Here is a 23,306-nt window from a genome sequence, read left to right on the forward strand (position 1 = left end):
TGAAGTCATGACATTCAATATAGCAAATTGTTTGTGTTCAAGTATTTTTATCTCATTACGCTATGGTACTACAATTGTAATATAAACTCTTTACAAACTTGATGTGCTAGTCCATAATTGTTTCAGCTTTGATTTTGATTTATGAAGAAGTGAATTTTATTTCAAAAAAAGTAAAGCAAAAAATCTTACTTGTCAATGTAATTAGTTAATTAGAGGCTGACTTGTCTGCCATACGCTATAAATTATTTCATGAATTATATTATCCCATATCAATTTATAAGGAATTTGTAATAAAAGATATAATAGTAAATTACTATAGTGAAAGAATGTGAAGAATGGCATTACTCTCACCACCACCACCATTCAATAAACATATTAAGAAAAATATTTACATACATGCATAGTTTCTATGAAGTTTTTTTGAAAAACATAGTTTCTATGAAGTCGTTATATTTTTTTCTCTTCAATTTCTACATTTCCGCTTCTCCCCAACACTAAAGTTAAGACAGAAAAAACATGATGAGACTTTGGATACAACAATGAAAATGTAAAAACAATCACTTACATGAGAAGGAGATGTTAGAAATTCCAACTTCTATTAGTAATAACAGGGTAATCATTTACTTTACATGATTTGCAATAAATAGCCTTGCAAAGAGGATATATTATAAGCTCCAAATAATTGGTCTGCTGTGCAATTAGACTTTGATAAGAGCAGCTAAGGAACACCACTAGGAAGCCATGCCACAAAATTGAACTCGAATTGAGACAATTGATTTGTTGCTCAAGCTGCAACGACTATAATGACAATAATCAGAACGATTCCAAAGATCAACAGCAGAAAACACGCCTACAAAAGGGTAATGAGAAATTAATATCAGACGTGTTAATAAACAGAAGTTGACTCCATAGTGTCTGAACAACAATTTGGATAATTCAGGAGCAAATTTATTTAAGCAACTCGACTGATCTTGTCAACTAGTGATATTACAATTACCGGAAATATTCGAAGTAAATGTCTAAGAAGAACAACAATTAGCTAAAATTGAATGTGACATTAATGGTACCAAATATATATTCATTGTTAAACGACATGTCCTAGGCCAGATCTCAAGGCCACCATCTTGGCCCAAAGACAACATGAATGGAAACAGGTAGATCTGTACAGGCTGTCTAATAAGACAATGACCAAAAAATTTTCAAAAAAGAAGAAAAGGTCATATGCAACATAACAGTAGATAAGAGCATTCTTGTTACCATCATCAAGTTGTAGTCAATACAACAGGAGAGTATATGCCCCCACTTTTACAAGAGCCTAGGGATCATGTCTACCAAAAGTAAAATTTATAAACTTGATGCCAGTACCCAGATACTGAAAAAATTTAGTATTGTCACTTGAATTTAAGGTAAAGAGTGGTTAAGGGTTATTTTTCAACTACGACCAACATCCCAGTCCCAGCAAAAGGAAAAACCTAGTTGTTAATGATCTTGGCATCTACATATTTTCTGTGACTAAGACTCGAAGAACATAGAAAAAATGAAACAAAAGAAAATCACTTTAATCAAATTTTACCAGAGATGAACCAGATTTTTGGATATTGGATGCTTTCACAAGTTGTGAATTAGCTTGCGTAGTTGCTGCATGGGAGCTTTCAATGTTAGAACTAACGTCATCTGAGAGGATAAAGAGCACAAATTAATTAATTAGCATAATCATTTGAGAGTATGCCAAGCTTTCAAGAAACCAAGAGTGAAAACTTGGAAAATTTAGTAGATATATGACTATTAAGAACACAGGGCTTACCAATCATTGCACCTTGATCATGAACCAGTGCGTCCAACAGTGTGCTCTCTTGTCTGCCAAAAAAGTAATAGAAACTGAGGTTGCACTATTCTACATTCACGCAAGCATCTAGGTTTCTGGTTGGCTAACCAGGTCTTGACTCAAAGACCTTTAGGGTCTTGACTGGCAATGTTCAGGCAGTATGTACAGTTAAGCTCAGCCAGTATATACGTATTGATAAGCTGGAAGCCCAATGGCCTCCTTCCTTTAGAGACCCACATTTAGAGACTGATGCAGGCAGCATTGAAGACTTAACCTACATTTTTCCGTTATATGCCAGGCAATCCCTGTAATTCATGAAATTTATATTGTTTCTGGAATCACCTGGGATATTCTAACCAGCGACCAAAGAGTTGAGAGGCATTTGGTTTGACGGGAAGAAAATTAATAATAATAAAAAAATCAAGTCTTAGAAAGAGGAAGTCTACTTCATTTGTGTAGGTGCGTTAACAAGAAAATAAATATTTTTAAGTATCTCCTAGGTACATAACATCAATTGGTCTCCTTTGACAATAATCCTCAAGAAAACGTCTGCAGTTCAGAGAAAGTAACCATTTTATATGTCCCATTTTCTTTATGTAAGCTGGAGTTTTGAGTTTTTACGATAGATCACTTGTGTGGCCCCCACCAGGAGGAGAAGAGGGTATGGTGGGGGAAGAGGATATGTAGGAGAACACATTTTCCTAGCTAGAAATTTAATTAACCAAAGGCTATAAAATCACAAATGAAAATTTAATAATTGAAAACCATTTTTTTTTTTTGGTTCTCACATTGTGCCATAACAATAAAATATAATTATAATCTCTCAAGGCAAAGAACTTACAAGTTTATGAACATAGAATAGTATTTTGTTAATATTATGAGAAGCGGTGCTGACCTTTTAAATTCCAGAAGAACTTGCTGTTCAGGAGTCCTAGATGAACTCATCTCCAGCTCGTGGGCATCATAACTGCATAATGATTTGTGAAAGTTAAAGGGTGGAAGTCAAATATTTGATCAAAGATGACTGCTGAAAATATGTAGTCTTTATGCCTGTGTGTGAGCGTGCGCGATCAAATAATTGCTCAAGCTTCGCTGACACCGTTAAATATTGCCTAATCGATCTATCCTAGAAATAAATTGACATTCTCATGGATATCTGTGGAGTTTTAACATTGCATTGTGCAGCCCAATTATAGCAAAATATTAGGTGAAATAGTTACATAATTGATGATACCGGCAGTGACGCTGGCCATGTGTAACATCATCAATACTTGCTTCATCCCATAACAGATGAACTTAAAAAAATGAACTTACATAAATTTACTTGGGTCAAGAAATATGGGTTCAAATTTGGAATGGAAAACATTGACAATTTTGGGTTCTGCCATACCAGTCAAATTTTTCTATGTAATAACTTCTTCCAACTTCATAGGTTGTGAAATCTTATGCACTTCCATTTTTTATTTTTACAAAATTCAACAAGTTTATCAGAAAAATATAGTTACCTTCGGGCTTCAATGCACCTTTAGGGTGTGTTTGGCATTGCAATTTCATATAGACAAAAAGTACAATTTTAAATCAAATTGCAAAAATCTACGTTTTCAAATCACAGGTAAGAAAGTGCTTTTTTGAAAATACACAATTTTAAAGGTTAAACTACAACTTTAAAAGCCAAACTGCAATTTTGCCAAATGCTTAACTGCATTTTTAAAAATCACATTTTCAAATATCGCTCATTTTTAAATCGCACTTTCTAAAATCATAAACCCAAACGAACCCTTATTCAGTATCTTGAGACTTTAAACCAAACAAGGCGAAGACCAGATACAAACATAGAAATATGAAGATGCAGAACTAGCCAAGTTGTCAAGAGACAACTATCTGGATGGAAGAACTTCATAAGGAACAAAAGAAGTATACTTTGTTTCCCTCTCAGTCGCAGCCTTCTGAAATTCTTTAAGAACAGACTGGAAATCTTTTGCGAGCTTATCAGCGATCTTCTTGGCAGCCTGCAGTTTAATGAATGCATGTCAAGGCATAAGAAATGAAACCCAACTCCGTCCATCCCACCACCAAAACAAAGGAAATGGATAACTAATAAATGATTCCCTCCTAACTAAACAGACTTTCATATTGAAGGAAAGGTACATAAACATTAAACGATCCATTTTTTTTTTAATACAGTAGAATAGGATGGAAGGAGAAGCATGTGTAGGTGAACCAAGAGAACAACACAGAGAAAGAGGGTTATCCAACGATGAAGTGTTAACTTCTAAAATTATATTAAATATGCACTTACACTAACTTCCTATTAATAAGATCCTATTAATTGTTTTTTTATCGTAACACGACCACAGGTGTGACTACAAGGATGCAAGAAATCAAATTCAGCACGCTATCTCCTCTACTTTTGCAGAGAAGAATCTGAATACCTTAAGAAAGTTCACCAGAGATACCCAATATCAGAAGAACTATCCACTGTCCTAGTTATTTTAGACAACTGTTGTTGCAAAGATCCTTTATGAAAATTCTAGTTTAGACCCCAAGTTGTAAGAAACAATGAATATCTTAATCTTAACAATCAAGATTAATAAAGTTATAAACTTTAAAAGCCAAACACCACAGATATCAATACCAAAATCAAAGCAAGCATAAAACAAATCAACACAGAGGTTTTGGTAACAAAGTGGAAACCTATTCGAAAAACTCTTCAAATAAGGAAACTACTCCGAGAGCCAACTAACTCTAAAAGCATCCACTACAGAACACTTAATGTTACAGATTGTTCTACTTACAAAATCTTAGTAACTTGAAGATCCAATCTCGTAACCTTCCATCGTAGTGGCTCCAACACCTCTGGCCTTCTTCTATATGGATCACCTTCACGAACGAACCTTGTCCACTTCATAAACCAGAACTTCGGTGACTGCAGGCTATTATGTGGTTTGAAAGGCTAAAAATAAAGTAGGAGAAGGCTTTGATCTGTTTACACTCAAGTAACTATATTTCTCCCTTCTGAAAAGACGTGTCTTATGATCCTTATACAGAGAGGAGGGAAAATAGGCTTTTTAGCTCAAAGTCGACTATCTTTAAAACACTGGCGACTGGGTTCAATCTTGGTCAATCAAGCACTAGCGTTTCGAGTATAAAAACTGCCCTAAACTACCTTGGTCAACCCAATGCCATGGATTTTTATATGAAGTATCAATGCATTCCCTCGATTGACCAAGGGACCCACCATGCTATTATGTCCAGATTTTTAGACTATTATTGACAACCCGTTTTGACCCAGTAAACATCGGAATTGAAAAAGCTGTGAAATACAAAGTTGTAGCATTTTGCGTCAGCTTTCCAACACCATTAAATTTTCCTTCATCTAATGTCGGAATCAAAAGATATGGTCGTTTTAATCCAAGTAGATCTACATTGGATAGCATACACAAACTTGAACTCTCATGTTTTGGATCAACTTTTGTACCAACTTAACGCTAGACTTAAAACTTACAACCAAACATATTTTAACATTGAATTTGCCAACACTAAAAACCTTGCACTTTATGTTGCTTTCTCGGCAGAAAACATCTTTTTACGGCTTCAGCACAAGAAAAATGATCAAATCAGTTCAGGAGGGTAGATCACTCCGTAGACTACACAAACTTGAACTCTCATGTTTTGGATCAACTTTTGTACCGACTTAACCCTAGACTTAAAAACTTACAACCAAACATATTTTGACACTGGTTTGCCAACACTAAAAACCTCGCACTTTATGTTGCTTTCTCGGCAGAAAACATCTTTTTATGGGTTCAACACAAGAAATGATCAAATCAATTCAGGAGGTATATCACTCCTTAGACTACTAAGAGAACCAATCCAGCAGCCAACAATGAAAGCAGAACCAATAAGTTTTAGTTATGGTATATCACAAGGGACTGCCAGGGAGACTCAAATCTGAGAAAACATTTTATATTCCCTTGTCCCAGCAAAAGCAACCAATTTGGTGACTGCACCGCGCACAGCCACCAGAAATCATCCGCATTGGTCCAATACCCCGTCTCCTCATCCAGACTCACATATCGTAAGTCCTCCTCCACACCTTCATCTTCATAGCTCAAACAGTACAGCGCAAACGAACACCGCTACTATCCTTGATTATACCAAACGACGCCGTACCCAACAATTGAATAGACTAATGAAAATAATATAATAATTAACCTATTTCCCAAAACCATCATCGGGAGGGAAAATGTAGGGTTTTACTCAGAAGGATATCACGAAAACACTAGTTCACCTTTCTTGCAGTTCCCCCAATTCTCATACTCTCAAGAACTTCTTCTCCCTCTCTCCTTTCCTCTCCACGCCTCTCCATCTCCTAATACCTTCACTCCAACCAAACCTTTAGCACCTTTTGCACCACCATTCTCCTGACTAAAAGACGAAGAGAAAGAACAAAATAACTTGGTGTCGGAGATTGAAAGAGAGAGAGAGAGAGAGAGAAATCATTTACCGGAGCCAGTCGATCCATGGAGTAACGAAGAAATGCCTGCACCGTTGAGAATAATGAGATGTAGCGTAGAGAATTGGAAACATGACTCTCAACGTGGCCAAACGCGTGGAGGGAGTTGGGAAATGGGCGAAAATATCTGGGCTGTTCGAAGTGGAATATGAATCCTCGGAAAAAAAGTGGACTTTTCTTAAGTAGTTTTATTAATTTAAAACAGATTATGGGACTATAGTATTTATTGCTATTTTATAATATACTAGTTTTAACTCGTACAAATGCAATGCACGGGTTGTTTTTAAAAGTTTTCTTCTTCTTCTTTTTTTTTTTTTTTTTTTTAATTTTCAGATTTTAATTTAGAGAAAAATTAAAAAAATAATAATTTACTTTATAAATTATAATCAACCTTTTTCAATCTAAATTTCTTTAAAATTGGACGACGAAAATTATTTGCATATAATACATGCAATTTACCAAATCTTTCATGTGAGATAGAGAAATCATTAAATAGTTTTAGATATGTGTATTTCAATTCTAACGTACCAAGTTTTTTTAAAAAAAATGATGATATGATTAACCATTCTTATGCAAAAGTAAGAATGTGTTTGACATTGTAATTTCATAGGCAAAAAATGCAAACTTAAATTAAATCGTTTTTAAAAAAATTGCAACTTGAAAATGCAAAAAGGTAAGACTTTGCTTTTTTGAAAACACAAAATTTTTAAAAAGCTAAACTACGATTTTAAAGGTCAAACTGCGATTTTACCAAACACTTAACTACGTTTTTAAAAAACAAATTTTAAAATCAAACTTTTTGAAATTGCAAATTCAAACCAAGTATTTTTATAATCCAATAAAAAATTGTCACATCAACATGACACAAACCAAAGAAAAAAAAATTAAAAAAAAAATGAAATTTGGTTTTCGTTTGACATTGTTTGATAGTGTTATTGAGCATAAGCCATACAATGTTAAAAAACACATTTTAAAATCAAACTTTTTGAAATTGCAAATTCAAACCAAGTATTTTTATAATCCAATAAAAAATTGTCACATCAACATGACACAAACCAAAGAAAAAAAAATTAAAAAAAAAATGAAATTTGGTTTTCGTTTGACATTGTTTGATAGTGTTATTGAGCTTAAGCCATACAATGTTATTTGTTGTGAAAATTGGTTTGATGTATTTACTTGTTGACGAAATAGGATAAGTATGATCTTATGCTCTTTTGGTCGCACTGAAGCCAAATCATGCATATGGGCTATTTGATTTCCCCCTCTCTCTAAGACTACTTTTGTTTATGAGTTACTAAACAATTGTGCAGTATGTGTGGTAAAAAATAATTTGTGAGGAGAATATTTAATGGTGTTCGGACAATGGGGGAGCTATACATTTTACTTGCAAACCAAGAGCTAGTGTCCCAAAGCTAGGGATAGTTCAGCCCCGTTTATAGGGATATATAGCAAATTGAAAGAAAATTTGTGCAAATATATGAAAAGAAATGAAGTTGCTCAAATCCGGCGGGCTTATACATATAATCTTGAAACAATCACTATCACACGTTATGGAAACCATCTCGCACGAACATGAGTAGAAACATTTTTATGATAGTTGTCATACATCGTCAAGCTAAAATTTTTAGCCTTATATACGGGCTTGATGCGAAAGATATGCTAATAGCTACTTAGAGCTTTTACTAACTTCTACTCAATTTGATAGAATTACGGGTCTAATATATTTTTTTCATCGATACCATAAGTAGTGCATGTTGTTATTAATATTCTTTTTTGTAGATATTAATAACAACATGTACTACTTAGATTTCGATGGAAACAATACTTTACACCCGTAATACCATCAGATTGAGTAGCAGTTGCTAAAATCCCTTAGTAGTTATTGCATATCCTTTGCATCAAGCTTGTATATAGGCTAAAAATTTTAGCATGGCGACGTATGACAACTATCTTAAAAATGTTTCTACTCATAATCAAGTGACACCATAATGTTGCATTGTGCTATCAACGTACAAATAAAACACATACAACACCATACCATATTAATCGCGAAAGGGTGTCCACATATCAACATAACACCTCAAAGAACGAGGAAGTGCCTTCTTCCACGAGTCAAGATTCGGCAAATCACCAGTAAGAGCAATGGAGCTATCATCCTTCCTATTCCCGAGGCTCAAAACGAAAAGCTTGTTGCCGAAAACCCTTTGCATCGCCTTCAAAGACTCCTGCATAGTAACCTTCCCATCTATCCGCGAGTCCTCGGCCTCCACACAACTACCCCCAACATTAACCATCACTCTCCCACCTTTCCTCAAACATTTGGAAAGCTTCTCCCAAGTGTTCGGATCCTGAAGCTCCGGAATCAGACTACCTTTGCTAAACAAATCCACAAAGATCCCCGATAACCCATCTCGAACACTGGCTTTCAGCGCATTGCCAACGTAAACGAAAAGCCTATTTGGGTGTTGTTTCTCAAGCTCCGCAAGCCCAAAAAACTCTCTCCCCACCGCAATCACAGAAGGGTCAAGCTCCCATCCATGAACAACCAATTCTGGGTACAACTCTAGGCACAAACGCGCGGATGAACCTGCTCCGAACCCGAGAATTCCCACGGGTCCGGGCGGCAAGATGGGCGGCAAGGTGGCAAACACATCGAAGTAAGTGCTTGTGAGAGATTTCTTGAACAAAAAAGAGATGCTGTGGATATTTCCAGGGCCGTCCAGGAGCAGCAGCCTCGAGCCTGCGAAAGGGTGGTCGGCTTTTCTGGAGACTTCAAGGACGCGAATGTAATTATGTCTGGACTTGAACCTGGCGAGGATTTTGACGTCCTCGATAGGAATCCCGTCGTCTTGGGTCTTGGTTGTGGGGGAGGAGTGGTGGATCTGTTGGGACTTGGCTATTAATGGGTGGTGGTGGATTGGTCTGTGGGAGAGAACGAGGTTTGGAAGGGTGAGTTGGGGAGGATGATGGGAGATCTGATTTGGGTAGTGGATTAATAGTTGGGTTTGGTGGGAGATTAGCCCAACTGACATTTGCTGGATGGATTGGGAGGAAAGTTGGCGCCAGTGATAAACTTCGTTTTCAAGATCCAAAAGATACTAACAACAAATCCAACTCTAGCCAAGATCGAATCTCGCTTCCGCTGTCACTGAAAAAAATAGTTCCAAACAACGAAGACTCATAAGAAATTCTCTTGCCGAAGCAATTTCTTCTAAGCAACATTAAAAGAATTTAAAATACAACAAATCAAGATAATTGTATAAATATATATATTTCAGGCAAAGTATCCAAAAACTTGAAAATCAAATTTGAAATAGAATCGTGCCGAGCAAACACTTGCAAGAAACAAAGATTGGTAATTACCTATTTCTCAAAGCTGCCGGCTACAAACGCAAGACCATTGAGCAAATACCATTCGGCGCTCCGTTCATTGGAGCAAGAAAAAGAGGTAATCAGTCCATTGAGCCAAAATACCAATCGGGCCTCGGCTCTCCGTTCATTGGAGAAAATCTAGGGTTATGAAGGAAAAGTTGATAGTGTGAAAGAAAGAAGGGGAATTACGAAGATAAGGTGAAACGTGGAGTTTTCGATAATGAATGAAGGGCCGAGATTCAATGCAGGAGATCTAAAGGGGGAATTAGAAGGGAGTGTTTCGAGAAGGCAGACGAGGGAATTGCAGTGAATGGATTTTCAATGGTTGAGATTAAAATCGGAAGGATCCAAGGGCCTTGAGTGGGTGGCTTGTTCAAGCGAGTAAAGTCATCGATGCGTGCACTGGGAGAGGAGGGCTACATCAGCCCTAAGAGAATCAAGGGACAAGATTGAAATGTGTTAATTCAATAAAATATGCGTAGCTGACTCAATGTTCAGGTTTATCATAAGACAAATTATTCCGTCAATACGGTGGATTCATCTATTCACTATAAATATGGTTAAAAATATAATGAATTCTATTATTTCTCTAAATTTGATACAAAATATAAGAAGTTTACTGGAGGAATCCTTCATATATTACATGATTTATTATGGTTTTTATTGATACTACTTGATAGACTAAATGCCACTTAATAAGATATTTTTATCTTACAATTATTTTATAATGTTGATGCAACTGTTTCAATTAACTATTTTTTTTTTAACAAAGACTGATCCAAAAGTTAATTGAGACTATCACGTCAACACTGTGAGATAAAAATATAATTTTTAGCATTACTCCACATGAATTTATTATACCTAATTTTATAATGAATAGTGTAACGTATTTTAAGTGTTTTTTTATGTCAGCCACTTGACATGATGAATGAGTGGCTGACATAAAATAGAGCCTTGCGAATTCCAACATGAGAAGGAGGTGGAAGAATTCCAACTTTATTAGTAATAACAGGGTTAATCATTTACATTACATGCTTCACAATACTTGGACTGTACATTATAGATCTTCTTTACCATATTGAGAAGGTGTCAACTATCTCTCATATGCTGTGTAATTAGAGTTGATAAGAGCAGCACAAGTTGGGCAGGACCACTTGCTAAGGAACACCACTAGGAGGCCAAGCCTGAAAAGTTGAACTCGAATTGAGACCAATTGATTTGTTACTCAAGCAACAATGACTATGATGACAATGAGCAGAACAATTCCAAAGATCAACAACAGCAAACACATCTGCAAACACACAATGAGAAAATAATATCATACGCAATTTGAATAATTCGGGAGCAAATTCATTTAAGCAACTCAACTAATCTTGTGAAACTAGTGATATTACAATTACCAAAAAATTTAAGAGTAAATGTCTAAGAAGAACAATTATCATAAGTTATAACTTTGCTCCAAGAACTGTTAAACAGTAAGCAGTCAGTTTCAAACCCTTTTAACCAAATATGAAAATACAGTATTTAGATCGGTTGCTTCCAACTGAGATTCAAGTTGCACAAACTTGAATGTGACAATGATCTCAAGGCACCATCTTGGCCCAAAAACAACATGAATTGAAACAGGTATGTCAATACATGCTGTCCAATTAGACAATGACCAAAAAAATTTCAAAAAAGAAGAAAACAATGAAGAAAAAGAAACGGTCGTAAGCAACATAACTGTTGACGAGCATTTCTGTGACCACCTTCAAGTTCTAGCTGTCAATACAACAGGAAGAGAGCATATACCCTCACTTTTACAAGAGCCAGGGATCATATCTACCAAAAGTAACATTCATAAACTTGATGATGCCAGTCAGATATGGACTAAATTTAGCACCATCCCAGTCCCAGAAAAGGAAAAGCCTAGCAGTTAATGATCTAGGCATCTACATATTTTCTCTACATTATAATCAAAGAACATAGAAAAAACGAAACAAAAGAAAATAACTTTAATCAAAGTTTACCAGAGATGAACCAGATTTTTGGGCCTTGGATGCTTTCCCAAGTTGTGAAGTAGCTTGTGTAGTTGCAGCATGGGAGCTTTCAATGTTAGAACTAATGTCATCTGAGAGGATAAAAGGAACACACAGGAGCATATTGTCATTATAGAGTATGCAAAGCACTCAAGAAACCAAGAGTGAAAACTTGGAAAAATTAGTACATATATGACTATTGAGAACACAGGGCTTACCAATCATTGCACCTTGACCATGAACCAGCACAGCAAGATCCTTAAAAATCTCATTTACCTCAATTATTTGTTGCTGAATTTCTTGGATCCCCTGCTCTCTTTCCTCAATAATGGCTTCATTGAATACAATCTCATCCAACAGTGTGATCTCTTGTCTGCACGCAATGTAATAGAAACTGAGGTTGCACTATTTTACATCTCCAAGAAGGAAGGGAATTTTTGTACATTATAATCAGAAAGAACATGTAAGAATACTTGTCCTTACTTTTGGTCCACAAGATATAAGAATACTTATTTTTATTCGATTAGTAAGAGTACTTGTCCATACACACAAGTGAAGGCCCTTCTATTATAAGGAGCATATCTAACACTTGCTCAAACAAGATATTGGGTATTGCTCACTTACTATCAAGTTATGAGCATTACATTCATGCATAACTTCTACAATAAGGTTAGCACAGCCTACAAAACAAGGTTTTCTCAGTTATTAAGACAAGCCCGGATATTAATTATATGATGTTAGCTATAAACTGCAGGTTGAGAGGCTGAATCCACTCAGTTCAAAGGTTACTGCCAGAAAATTCCAGAAACCTGTTTTCTTCAAGATCAGCCACTTCTTGCCTTTGAATTTTAATCCATTTCAATATCTAATCAGTCTACAAACCCCAAACTTTTCCTGCACCATTCCAAATCCTGAAATTGTAGCTTGTCCCAACACTAGCCCACCAATGAAGCTATCCTAGACAGGCCTATATGTCTGTCCTTAGTTGTGTATTCTATAGAGAAATCACAAAATTGATTAAGAGAGCATCTTCGGTCACACAGGATGAAGCATCCAGGTTCCTGGTATCCATGTCTCAACAAGCTGCCCCAGGGCCTCCTTCCTTTAGAGACCCACATTTAGAGATTGATGCTGGCAGCATTGAAGACTAAGCTAGATTTTTCCATTATATGCCAGGCAAGCTCTTTATATATATATATATATATTGGAGGTTAGAGTAACCATTTCATATGTCCCATTTTCTTAATCTAAGTTGGAGTTTTGAGTTTTTAGGATAGACCACTTGCTTGGCCCCCACCCGAAGGAGAAGAGGATATGGGGGAGAAAACATTTTCCTTGCTAGAAATTCAATTAACCAAAGGATAAAAATCACAAAGGAAAGATTAGTAACTGAAAACTTTTTGTTTGCCTCACATTATGCCATAACAATAAAATAAAATTACAATCCTGAAAGCAAAGAACCAACCAATTTATGAACATAGAATAGTATTTTGTTAATATTATGAGAAGCGATGCTGACCTTTTGGATTCCAGAAGAAGAGTTTGCTGTTCAGGAGTCCTAGATGAACTTATCTCCAGCGCATGGGCATCATAACTGCAAAATGATTTTTCAAAGACAAGGGGTGCAAGTTAAATATTTGATCAAAGATAATGCCTGTTTGTGAGTGTGTGCAACCAAGTAATTGGTCAAGCTTCACTGACACCAGTAAATATTACATAATTTATCTCTGTAGCCTGGGAATCAATTGATATTCTCGTGGATATCTGCGGAGTTTGAACAATGCATTTTGCAACCAATTATAGCAAAATATTAGGTGAAATAGTTACATAATTGATGATATTGGCATTAAGGCTGGCCATGTGTAATATCATCAATACTCGTTTCATCCTATAGCAGATGAACTTTAAACGATGACCTTACATAGGTTAAGAAATATGGGTTCACATTTGAAAAGGAAAACATTAAAATTTCGAGTTCTGCCAATCCAGTCAAATTTTTCGATGCAATAACTTCTTTCAACTTCATATGTCCTGAAATCTTATGCACTTCCATTTTTTATTTTTACAAAATTCAACAGGTTTCTCTTCTTATCAGAAAAATATAGCTACCTTCAATGCACCTTCATTCAGCATCTTGAGACTTTAAACCAAACAGACAAAGACCACTTACAAACATAGAAATATAAAAATGTAGAACTAATCAAGTTGTCAAGAGACAACTACCTGGATGGAAGAACTTCTTTGGGAACAAAAGGAGCATACGTTGTTTCCCTCTCAGCTGCAAGCTTTTGAGCCTTCTGAAACTCCCTAAGAACTGCCTGGAAATCTTTTGCATGCTTAGCATCAGCGATCTTCTTGGCAGCCTGCAGTTTAATGAATACATGTCAAGGCATAAGAAATAAAACCCAACTCCAACGATCCCACCGCAAAACCAAGGAAACAAAAAATAGATAACTAATATATGACTCCCTCCGAACTAACCAGAAAAGCATATTGGAGGAAAGGTACAGAAAATTCTAGAAACATTAAAAGATCTGTTTTTTAAAAAATACAGTAGAAAATGATGGAAGGAGCAGCATGTGTAGGTGAACCAAGAGAACAATTAGAGAGAAAGTTATCCAATTATGAAGTGTTAACTTTGAAAATTATATTGAATATGCACTTACACTAACTTGCAAATGATGATCAGTTTCACTAGCCTCCTTAAGTTTAGCTGAAGTATCTTTCACCAACTGCCCAATGTGTAACCTTGACTTGTGCCTACAAGTTAAGCCATCCAATGTAAATATCAATGAAGAACAAGATTTATTTGAAGGGAAAAAATCTTTCCCTACATGGCACCTTAAGAAAAACCAAATCAAATATCTAAGATGTCAAGAAATAAAAATATTTTACAGTGAACTATTCCAAAAACAGAGCAACATATAAGATGTGAGTAAATAACATGTTCATGGGTCCAAAGTTTATAAGAATTGAAGAAGGCTTCAATTATACCAGGAGGCATTGATACAAAGCGTAGAATTATTATTTTTTCCTGAGTGTCCAAGGCGTATTGGCAAGACATCATATACACTCTTTCTCTCATATACTCCTCTTTTTTCACTTATTCTATTTATGTTAACATATTATCTATATCTTTAATTTGACGGAACAAAATCATAATATATCATGCAATAGGAAAGATGGATTTTGGCAACAGAAAATAATTCTGAAAAAAGAAAAGCATATGTTAAAAAGTAAAAACTCTCATAGCTTGTCATGTACGTACTTCAATGGTGTCCTTTAAAGTTTTCAAGGAAATTAACAAGGCTATATTAAGGTGCATGGATTAACAGAACAATGTACAAGTACTTCTCACAAGCCTGTTTAATTTACCTTCAATTCTAAACAAACCACTTTTATTTAGACAACATAGATTGTTTGGTTTGCTATTTCAAAATGCACGATTTAAGTATTTGGTAAATAGCAGTTTATCCTTTAAAATCACAAGTTTTTAAAAATGCACCCTTTGCCTGCAATTTTTAAAAAACACACCTCCAAACTATACATTTTCTGCCCGCACTCAAACTTTTGCTATAAAAAAAAACATAAAAACCAGAGAAATCATTGACTTACTTTTATCCAACATTAAACGATAAAACCAAAAAGAAAAAGAACAGGAAAAAGAAAAAGAAAAAGAGAAAGAGAAAGAAAGAAAACAATAACAATACTACAAAACAATCACACCTAGCAAGGCAATTGTTTGTGGGTGTTCTTGGGGAGTTAGGATTAAAAAGAGGAAACAAATGTTCAAGCAATCATAGCACAATGTGCAATCACTTATAGCACAAATTGTAAGCAATTCAAAGGGTTCTCAGTATGATTTAACAAGATCCAAGAAACCAAAACAAAACCCAGAAGTAGAATCATTGTCCCAATAAAACAATCATACAAGAAACCAGTTCAAGAAAAAGAACAACAAAAATTTCCAAAAACAAGAAAGAAAAAACACTCACAGCTTGTCACGGAGTTGGAGCGTGTCCTTGGGAGTGCCTAATGAATTGACAAGGCGAGAGAAGGAATACACGGCCGTGTTGACTTGAAAAATCCCAGAAGCCACAGCCTGAGAAGGGTCTTGCTGTTGTCGTTGTAGTCGCTGCTGCTGCGGTGGTCGGAGCCTCCCAGCCTCAAGATCTTGGAAGCTCATTCTGAACCACAACAATTGAGATTTCTTTATCCAAAAAATAACCCAAGAATTCGAAGAAGATGGAAGTTGTTCTCGTCGTGTGACGTGTCGGTTTGGTAGAGAAGGTGCTGTGTCAAGGAAGAAGAAGAGAAGGCGTAAAATCTCTTCGAAGTGTTTCCTTGGAGTGTTGGGTCTCAAACGTCTTTGTACTTTCAAAGTCAAACAATGAAGAAACTTCCCTGGGGCCGGACGACGGTGCTAACAGACACTCTTTTCTATTTGTACTTTTATTTTTTTATACAATAATAATTTTTTTTTTAGGCAACTTCACCCTTATATTATCATCCGATTTAAAAAATTTCCTCTAAACTTTAAAACATCTTTAACTTGAGCCCTTAAATTTTCGATAGCAGTCAATTTAACCCCTTTGTCAGATTTTAAACATTAAAAGTGAGGCAATAACATTTATACCACTAACTTTTTTATAAAATTTTCAATTTACCCTTTATTTCAAATTATAAATTATTAAAAAAAAAAAAACTTTAAACCTTGTGACCTTTTTTTCAATTTTTGTCAATAATTTTTTTTCTTTTTAAGGGTTTTAACGGCAAAAATTGACGGAGGGACTCAAATTGATTGTAATTAAAAGTTTAGACGTCCAAAGTTAGAGATTTTGAAGTTTAAGAAGTTTTTCAAATCGGGTGGTAATTCAAAAGTTTAAACTGAAATTACTCCTATATATATATATTTTTTCTTTCTCAGGCTTATTTGAGGTTTTTATCAATATTATCAAAATAAAATTTGATTCTGTTTTTTATTATTATTATTATTTGAAAAGGTTTTCTGTGATTTTTTTTTTTTTTTTTTTTTGCATTTTAATGAATTTTTATGTTTTTGTTTGTTAATATTTTTATTTTGAGAATAAAAACAACAAATTTAAACAAATTTAAAGCGTGTTTATTGGTTTGAATGTTTTGTATTTTGATTGTTTGTTAATGTTTTTGTTTTAAAACAGACAACAAAAATTTTAACAAAAATTGTTAATCTTCTCCCTTATTTCCTTGATTCACGCTATCTCCAATAATAAGAGTAGAATTTGGTTTTAAATCTCTTATATAATGCGAAGGTAAATGGGACGGATGTAAAATCAGTCATTGTTGTTACACTAATTTGTAATAAGCTTCGTGTGGTATAAAAATGTTATGAGAGCTCATTGTGGTATTTAAAAATAAAAAATAAGTCCATGCAGCCAACTTTCGTCTAATTTTTTGACATAAACCATAAAATAACAAAATACATTTTATGAATTACACATGTCATAATCTGATTGGAATTGATGTGGCATTTGACAGTTTCTGTAAAAAAAATTAGACAAAAGTTAGGTGTAGTGGCATATTTATTTAGTTAATAATATATGTGAGTCAGTTTGTATAAGAACCTTGAAACAGCAATTGTAAGTAATGGCGTTGTGGGCTGAATCAAGTATTTGGGCTAAGAGAATCAATAAAAGAAAGTATGGGCTTTTGTTTTTTTTTTTGTTTTTTGAAAATGAGAAAGTATGGGCTTGATCATGCATTAACTGACGCTAGCTAACCTTACACGTGGACTGGCCCACACGTGTCGAGGTGGAAGCTAACGATAGCAGCAACAACAAAATCAGCTAAAATCGTTTATTGCTACACCTCTTCAAAAACTTTTCCGCCAATTGTTCTTTATAGCCTACTTCCGCCCTTCTACTAAATCAAACGGCCGTAAGGTTGGTTCAAGGTACAACTCGGGTTATTAAGCAGTGGATTTTCCGCGATGACAGAGAAATCATCCGCAGAGGATCCTATTCCCCTCAACAGCCCTTGATTCTTGCCACGAATCCTATATATATAACCGTCTATCGCATGCCACCCCTCTCTCTCACGAAACTCCGTGTGCAAAAGTTTGTTTCTCTTTGAAGATATTGATCTCCGGTTGTTACTTTAACCAAAACATCTCATGACGGTGAGTTGTGAACTATTCATTACTTTCTCGATCTTTTTAAGCTATCTGTTTGGTTGCTAAGAAAATTTAGGAAATGAATCGAAATCAAAGCTTTTAAAATGATTCTTATTTCTTGAGGTAATTTGATATGATGATATAGATTCGGTTTGCTGTTTTCAAATTTTTATTTTATTTTTTTCATTTCTTTGTATAAATTTTCTTGGGACGGAAGATCGTTCAGAAATTATTCTGTTTGCCATTGGTTTCTTTTCCCCTGTTTTCTGGATGACCAAACACCTAGGACTTTTTGTGGCAATATTTTTTTCCCTTTTTTGATTTGTGGCTACGTTGAATCTGTGATCTCTTGGTTATTGATAATAATAGTGTTGTTACCTTCTAATGCTCATTGCAAGCCATTGAATTAACCTAAGGCTTCGTAATAACATATAATTCTCCACCTTGATATCGATTTATCTGGCACAATTTCTTTGTTTTTGTTTGTGAATTGGGATTATATTAGGTAATGGGAGTACTTATCGATCTAGCCGACAGAGCGTGTTTGATGTCATTAGGTTATATTAACTCAAACATTTGCTTATATTAGGTGTTTATTACATCATTATACGCACACCCAATCAGACACACGTTGTCGAACCTTTACCGTAGACATTGTTCTTGAATATGATAGGATGTTCTTTTTGGGTCAATTGAACATGCTGCATGTTCATTTTCAAATTTATTGTTTCTGTTGGGATATTTCTAGTATCAGAATTGTGAATCAGCTTGATGTGGCGTTAGGTCCTCCACTTTGTAGCCTGCAAAATCCTCAAGCTTTGTAGATTTTATACCTAGCCATGAAAATTTTGTTGTTCGAGCTTCTGTTTATAAAATGACTGTTAATATTTAATTTTTTGTCCTCTTAAAAGCATGATTACATTCTTCTGCCACACTATTCTCTAACCGCTAAATTATTATGGTGATATGCATAATGCATTCTCCAGGAGTGGAAAATGTGTTCTACAAGTGTCTAATTGGTAATTTTATTCCTTGCTTTTCTGGTTCTTGTTATTTCAGATAAGGACAGTGAAAGTCAGCAATGTCTCCTTAGGTGCATCTGAGCGAGATTTAAAGGAGTTCTTTTCATTTTCTGGCAAAATTCAATATGTTGAAATGCGAAGGTTAGTTTGTATAAATAACATAGATTAAATATCTACATTTCTCCTATATATGTTATTACATGGCTGCCTAAAAGATGGAGAGAAAGAAATCAATTAACAAGCTTTCAGATTGCAAATCGTAGTATGACCTTGGGTTTTTGTTTTTTTTCTCAATTTCCTTTTTCTTTCCCTCCTGGTGATCTAACAAAGAATTTATTGTGTTTATGGAAATGAAGGTTCTGATGTAGCTTATTTATTTGTATATATATGTATTTCTTTCTAGTGAGGATGAGAGGTCTCAAGCTGCATATGTCACCTTCAGTGATCCCCAAGGAGCGGACACTGCTGTTCTGCTTTCGGTACTATCACTTCTTAAGTGCCTTTTGAGTTATCTTTCTTGTTTTTCTTAAATGTTTGCTGATTCTCATCTGTACATCATTTGATGGCAAATATGAATTTCTATGTGTCTGAACTTTCTACATCTAATTTCTTGGACTATTAAGGTCTTTTATGTTTTTGATGACGGTTCATTATTTAAGTTCACTAAAGCATTACAACATAACTTATGGCCACTTTGTGGTGCATAAGTTCACTAATGGAACTACCATGCTTTAAGGTTGTCAAACATGATTACTAGGCACAAGGAGTTTTTGCTTTGAAGTATTCTATGTTTTTTTGAATTTTTCACAAAACTTCACCTTTCTTTAGCACACAGTCTGAAGGACGATCCTTTGCTTTTTGAAATGAATTGTACCTATGATTGAAGAAAAAACAGAAGGTAGAAATCTAAATTTGATCCATATTCTATGTGTTCCACTTCCTCCAGTGGTCCAACCATTTCTACTATTTTCTTTTGATTTTTATTTTGTTTGTCTCAAGAATTATCCCTCTGAAAAATGGAGACACACAAGATTTAATCCGCTACATCTCTATTTAGTCCGAGTAGAAGTTGTCATGAGTAGCTGAATTTTTAGAATGCCTGCCTTTTGTAGATTGATGGTGGTAAAGACAGTTGGGTTCTCTATTGTTATACAAATAATAATGATTTTTTTCCTTCACTAAAACAATCATTTCTTTATTCCTGCTGTCTTTATAATTAATACTGCGCTGATGGTGATTGTAGTTAATCTCACACGCACCCCCATCTAGATTGATGTGACTTCTATTTTCAAGCATACTTCATTTATTTATCTAGTCTAAATAAATCTAGATCTCTTGCTGGCAATATCATAGTCTCTTGGCTCTTGGAATCTCAAGTAGCAATAGTTTTCTTCTTTATATATATTTAGTTTCTTTCGGCTGTTGAAGAGAGTATACTTTCTTGCTAATCTTAATTATGCCCGGTCGTTTATAAGCCAAAGTTTATATTCTTTATATTTTAATCTTTTCTCATATAATGAGCCTATATGGGCTTTTTCAGGGGGCCACAATTGTTGATCAGCCCGTTACCATAGCTCTGGCTCCAGAGTATGAGCTACCAGCAGCTGCTGCTTCCGCACTACCAACTGTAATATTGTCTTCTAAGGCCATAATTAATATTATTGACAATGATCTTTCCTAACATTATAAATTGTTTCAATCGCTTCAGGAAACAGAGGAAAAAGTTGCAGGTGGTCCTGAGTCCGCTATTCGAAAGGCAGAGGATGTTGTCAGCAGCATGCTAGGCAGGGGCTTCAATTTGGGAAAGGATGCACTTAACAAAGCAAAGACCTTTGATGAGAAGCACCAGTTCACTTCGACTGCGACGGCCAAAGTTGCTTCTCTGGACCAAAAGATTGGTCTCAGCGAGAAAGTTAGCGCTGGCACGACATTGGTGAGCGACAAAGTGAGGGAAATGGATGAGAAGTTCCAGGTTTCTGAGAAGACCAAGACTGCAATTTCAGCTGCTGAGCAGACGGTCAGTACTGCTGGATCTGCCATCATGAAGAATCGTTATGTTTTAACTGGGGCTTCCTGGGTCACTGGTGCATTCAGTAGGGTTACCAAGGCAGCAGGGGAAGTGGGACAAATGACAAAGGAAAAGGTTTTAGCTGAGGAAGCTCAGGGGAAAAAAGTGGAAGGCTCTACTCAGACCCTCGAGTCTGAATCTCCAAATGTTGTTGCAAGTGATCAACCCTCCAAGCCTGCACCAGCACATGGATTGATCCTCTGAATCTCTGAAAGTAGCGTAAATATTTGCACAGAAACTGTAGTCCTGGTCATGTAACAGAATAACAGTGGTTTCGTATTAGTTTCTATTAAGTGTAGAATTTGCTCTGATAGATGTTGGATCTGTTATGTAATGTATTTATGAAAGAGACACACACCAGTTACTATTTCTTTAGCATTCATTGTTCTTTCTTATGTGTCTCTCTTGTGATCCAATTTCCTTCGAGGTCCATTCCCTCGTATGTACTTATTTAAAAGAATTGATTTTCAAAGATCATTAGAAGTCTATTTTTCAGGTGGATATGTATCTGAACAGAGTTCTAGTAGCTTTGTGGCAGTTGCAATTTATCTACAGTTCTGGGTTTGAAAATATCATGTTGTGTTGTTAAATTAAGATTAGTAGTTAGTGGAACCATATCCTTTCAACTATACAACTAATCAATTGTTGTTACAAAGAGTACTACAATGTCAGATAACCAAAACAATAAGAAAAAAGAAAACGGATCGAAAATGTACAAAATGACATATGGATTTGAACAAAAGTTCATATGTAGTTTTAGAATGATTATACCATCTTAAAACAAATTAACCTAGAAGGAAATTAAACTTCCTTACTTTTTCGAGCAGTGAAATCAATACATATCAATAAGTGCATACATGATTGTCATATTTGAGGGGATATGTTACCAATAAGTGCCATCACTAGGCAGATCTCTATCCAAGCAACAATCCAAAGGCCAAAGCAAAAATAAAGAAAGAAAAATATCCAATCAATCTAGAATTATGGGGAAGAAGAAAACACAATTTTGGAATGTGAGGTAATCATAAGTGTTTGTCTTCCACTCATCATTCAAACAACACTCACAAATACAATCAGAAAATCAAGTGTGCAACGGTTATATTATTCACGACTAAACGATGTAATTTGCTATTTATTGGTGATCACAGGTGTTTGTCGCTTTCAATGCTCTCTTTGACCGCTAAAAACTACGGAAGGAGAATGGACTTTAACGACATGCTAACCCCGACAGATTCAAAGCACTTGTTAATTGCTATAGATCATCATAATTACTATCTAAATTACTGAATATCTTAATTCAAATAACAAATGTTTTGAATTTGTGGTTTCATTCACCTTCCGTATAGATGACCTATTTGTGTCCTACTAAGAATGATGTGGCTATTAAAATCATCATTAGACTTATGATTAATTATTATTGAATTTTGATCAAAGAGTCATTTTAATAGCCACATCATTCTTAGTAAGACACAAATAGGCCACCTAGAATTACTCAAAATTATGCTTTCTTCCTCCTCATAAGTCTAGATTGATTGGATATTTTAGAGATAGAGAACATTTCAGCGTAGACATAATGTGATAATCTGGCAATTCACTTATTCGATATATATGAAGCCGGATTTGGATGCAAATCTTGCCTTTTGATTCTCTTATTGTTTGAGAATCTGAGAATATCTCTATTCTCTTCCATATTTTTCACAAGAACATCTAAGAAAATCAAACAAAAACTAAACTAATTCTGCTGGTCTTTCTAACTCTTTGAATGAAAGCCCTAAAAAAAAAAAAAAAAAAATCATTTATACTGAGGACCCTAGGCTTTCTATGAAGAGTGAGTAAGATTGCCCCATGTTTGAGCCTATTTATAGCCGCGTGGGTGTAAATCACAAGGCAAGTTGCACTCGGAAACAATTATTATTATTATTATTATTATTTTCAAATTTATTTCTGTGGTAACGGCAGGCTTGATGTATGTGCATAGCATACGTTTTACTTCACAACCTGACAAATACTGTTTTACTAGCTAGCATTTTAGATAAGATAAGGATATACTTTTCATTAATTATCATTTTATATAATTAGTTTGTAATTTAGATATAATTTTTGACAAATCTAAAGGGTGTCATGTTGTTTAAGATCTTATCCCATCAAATACATTATTTAAAAGCATGATAATTGATGAAGACTAATTTAAGACGACACCGTTGCCTTATATGCGGCATGAATTTAACTGGGGTTCGTGATGCACCAGTGGTGAAGGAACTGGATTAGAAAAAAGCGGGATTCTAGTTGTAAGATATTTAATGAAGCCATCATCTCAAAATCTTGTGAATATTA

At 35.0% G+C, this 23,306-nt stretch overlaps 3 protein-coding genes across 9 annotated transcripts; 1 reads left to right on the forward strand and 2 right to left on the reverse strand.

Moving 5' to 3' along the window:
- Positions 1 to 540: 540 nt before the first annotated feature.
- LOC132178590 (syntaxin-21-like) lies at positions 541 to 9,891 on the reverse strand. Of its 6 annotated transcripts, none has more exons than XM_059591074.1 (7): positions 8,380 to 8,512; positions 6,333 to 6,368; positions 3,746 to 3,834; positions 2,721 to 2,792; positions 1,805 to 1,857; positions 1,574 to 1,674; positions 541 to 850 (listed from the first exon to the last, which is right to left on the reverse strand). In XM_059591074.1, the coding sequence occupies exons 1-7, from the start codon at positions 8,413 to 8,415 to the stop codon at positions 785 to 787; spliced, it is 453 nt and encodes a 150-aa protein (XP_059447057.1). In that variant the 5' UTR covers positions 8,416 to 8,512; the 3' UTR covers positions 541 to 784. The 6 variants fall into 6 exon arrangements, with proteins under 6 accessions (XP_059447057.1, XP_059447052.1, XP_059447064.1 ...); XM_059591069.1 differs by lacking the exon at positions 8,380 to 8,512 and adding an exon at positions 6,117 to 6,253 and having other exon boundaries at positions 6,333 to 6,357; XM_059591081.1 differs by lacking the exon at positions 6,333 to 6,368.
- An 802-nt stretch (positions 9,892 to 10,693) lies between these two features.
- Positions 10,694 to 16,129, reverse strand: LOC132184437 (syntaxin-22-like). 2 transcript variants are annotated; one of them, XM_059598082.1, is made up of 7 exons: positions 15,727 to 16,129; positions 14,398 to 14,491; positions 13,955 to 14,094; positions 13,251 to 13,325; positions 11,950 to 12,104; positions 11,723 to 11,823; positions 10,694 to 10,897 (listed from the first exon to the last, which is right to left on the reverse strand). In XM_059598082.1, the coding sequence occupies exons 1-7, from the start codon at positions 15,915 to 15,917 to the stop codon at positions 10,871 to 10,873; spliced, it is 783 nt and encodes a 260-aa protein (XP_059454065.1). In that variant the 5' UTR covers positions 15,918 to 16,129; the 3' UTR covers positions 10,694 to 10,870. The 2 variants fall into 2 exon arrangements, with proteins under 2 accessions (XP_059454065.1, XP_059454057.1); XM_059598074.1 differs by having other exon boundaries at positions 10,694 to 11,004.
- Positions 16,130 to 17,610: 1,481 nt separating this feature from the next.
- LOC132183929 (binding partner of ACD11 1) lies at positions 17,611 to 21,365 on the forward strand. The gene is made up of 5 exons (XM_059597402.1): positions 17,611 to 17,888; positions 18,942 to 19,045; positions 19,308 to 19,383; positions 20,445 to 20,531; positions 20,613 to 21,365. Exons 1-5 carry the CDS (start codon positions 17,883 to 17,885, stop codon positions 21,174 to 21,176), a joined length of 837 nt encoding a protein of 278 aa, XP_059453385.1. The 5' UTR covers positions 17,611 to 17,882; the 3' UTR covers positions 21,177 to 21,365.
- The last annotated feature ends 1,941 nt before the right edge of the window (positions 21,366 to 23,306 follow it).

Source organism: Corylus avellana, chromosome ca1, assembly GCF_901000735.1.
Source record: "Corylus avellana chromosome ca1, CavTom2PMs-1.0".
Lineage (NCBI taxonomy): Eukaryota > Viridiplantae > Streptophyta > Magnoliopsida > Fagales > Betulaceae > Corylus > Corylus avellana.

What these genes read in the sequence shown, in the direction of transcription:
- LOC132183929 (XM_059597402.1), top strand. An exon ending in CAATATGTTGAAATGCGAAG is followed by an intron (nt 19,046 to 19,307) that starts GTTAGTTTGTAT and finishes ATTTCTTTCTAG; the next exon opens with TGAGGATGAGAGGTCTCAAG. An exon ending in ACACTGCTGTTCTGCTTTCG is followed by an intron (nt 19,384 to 20,444) that starts GTACTATCACTT and finishes GGGCTTTTTCAG; the next exon opens with GGGGCCACAATTGTTGATCA.
- LOC132178590 (XM_059591044.1), bottom strand. Translation starts at nt 9,373, where the DNA reads ATGTCAGTTGGGCTAATCTCCCACCAAACCCAACTATTAATCCACTAC.
- LOC132184437 (XM_059598074.1), bottom strand. Translation starts at nt 15,917, where the DNA reads ATGAGCTTCCAAGATCTTGAGGCTGGGAGGCTCCGACCACCGCAGCAG. An exon ending in ATCATCATTTGCAAGTTAGT is followed by an intron (nt 14,095 to 14,397) that starts GTAAGTGCATAT and finishes ATTAAACTGCAG; the next exon opens with GCTGCCAAGAAGATCGCTGA. An exon ending in CTTCTTCTGGAATCCAAAAG is followed by an intron (nt 12,105 to 13,250) that starts GTCAGCATCGCT and finishes CATTGCGTGCAG; the next exon opens with ACAAGAGATCACACTGTTGG.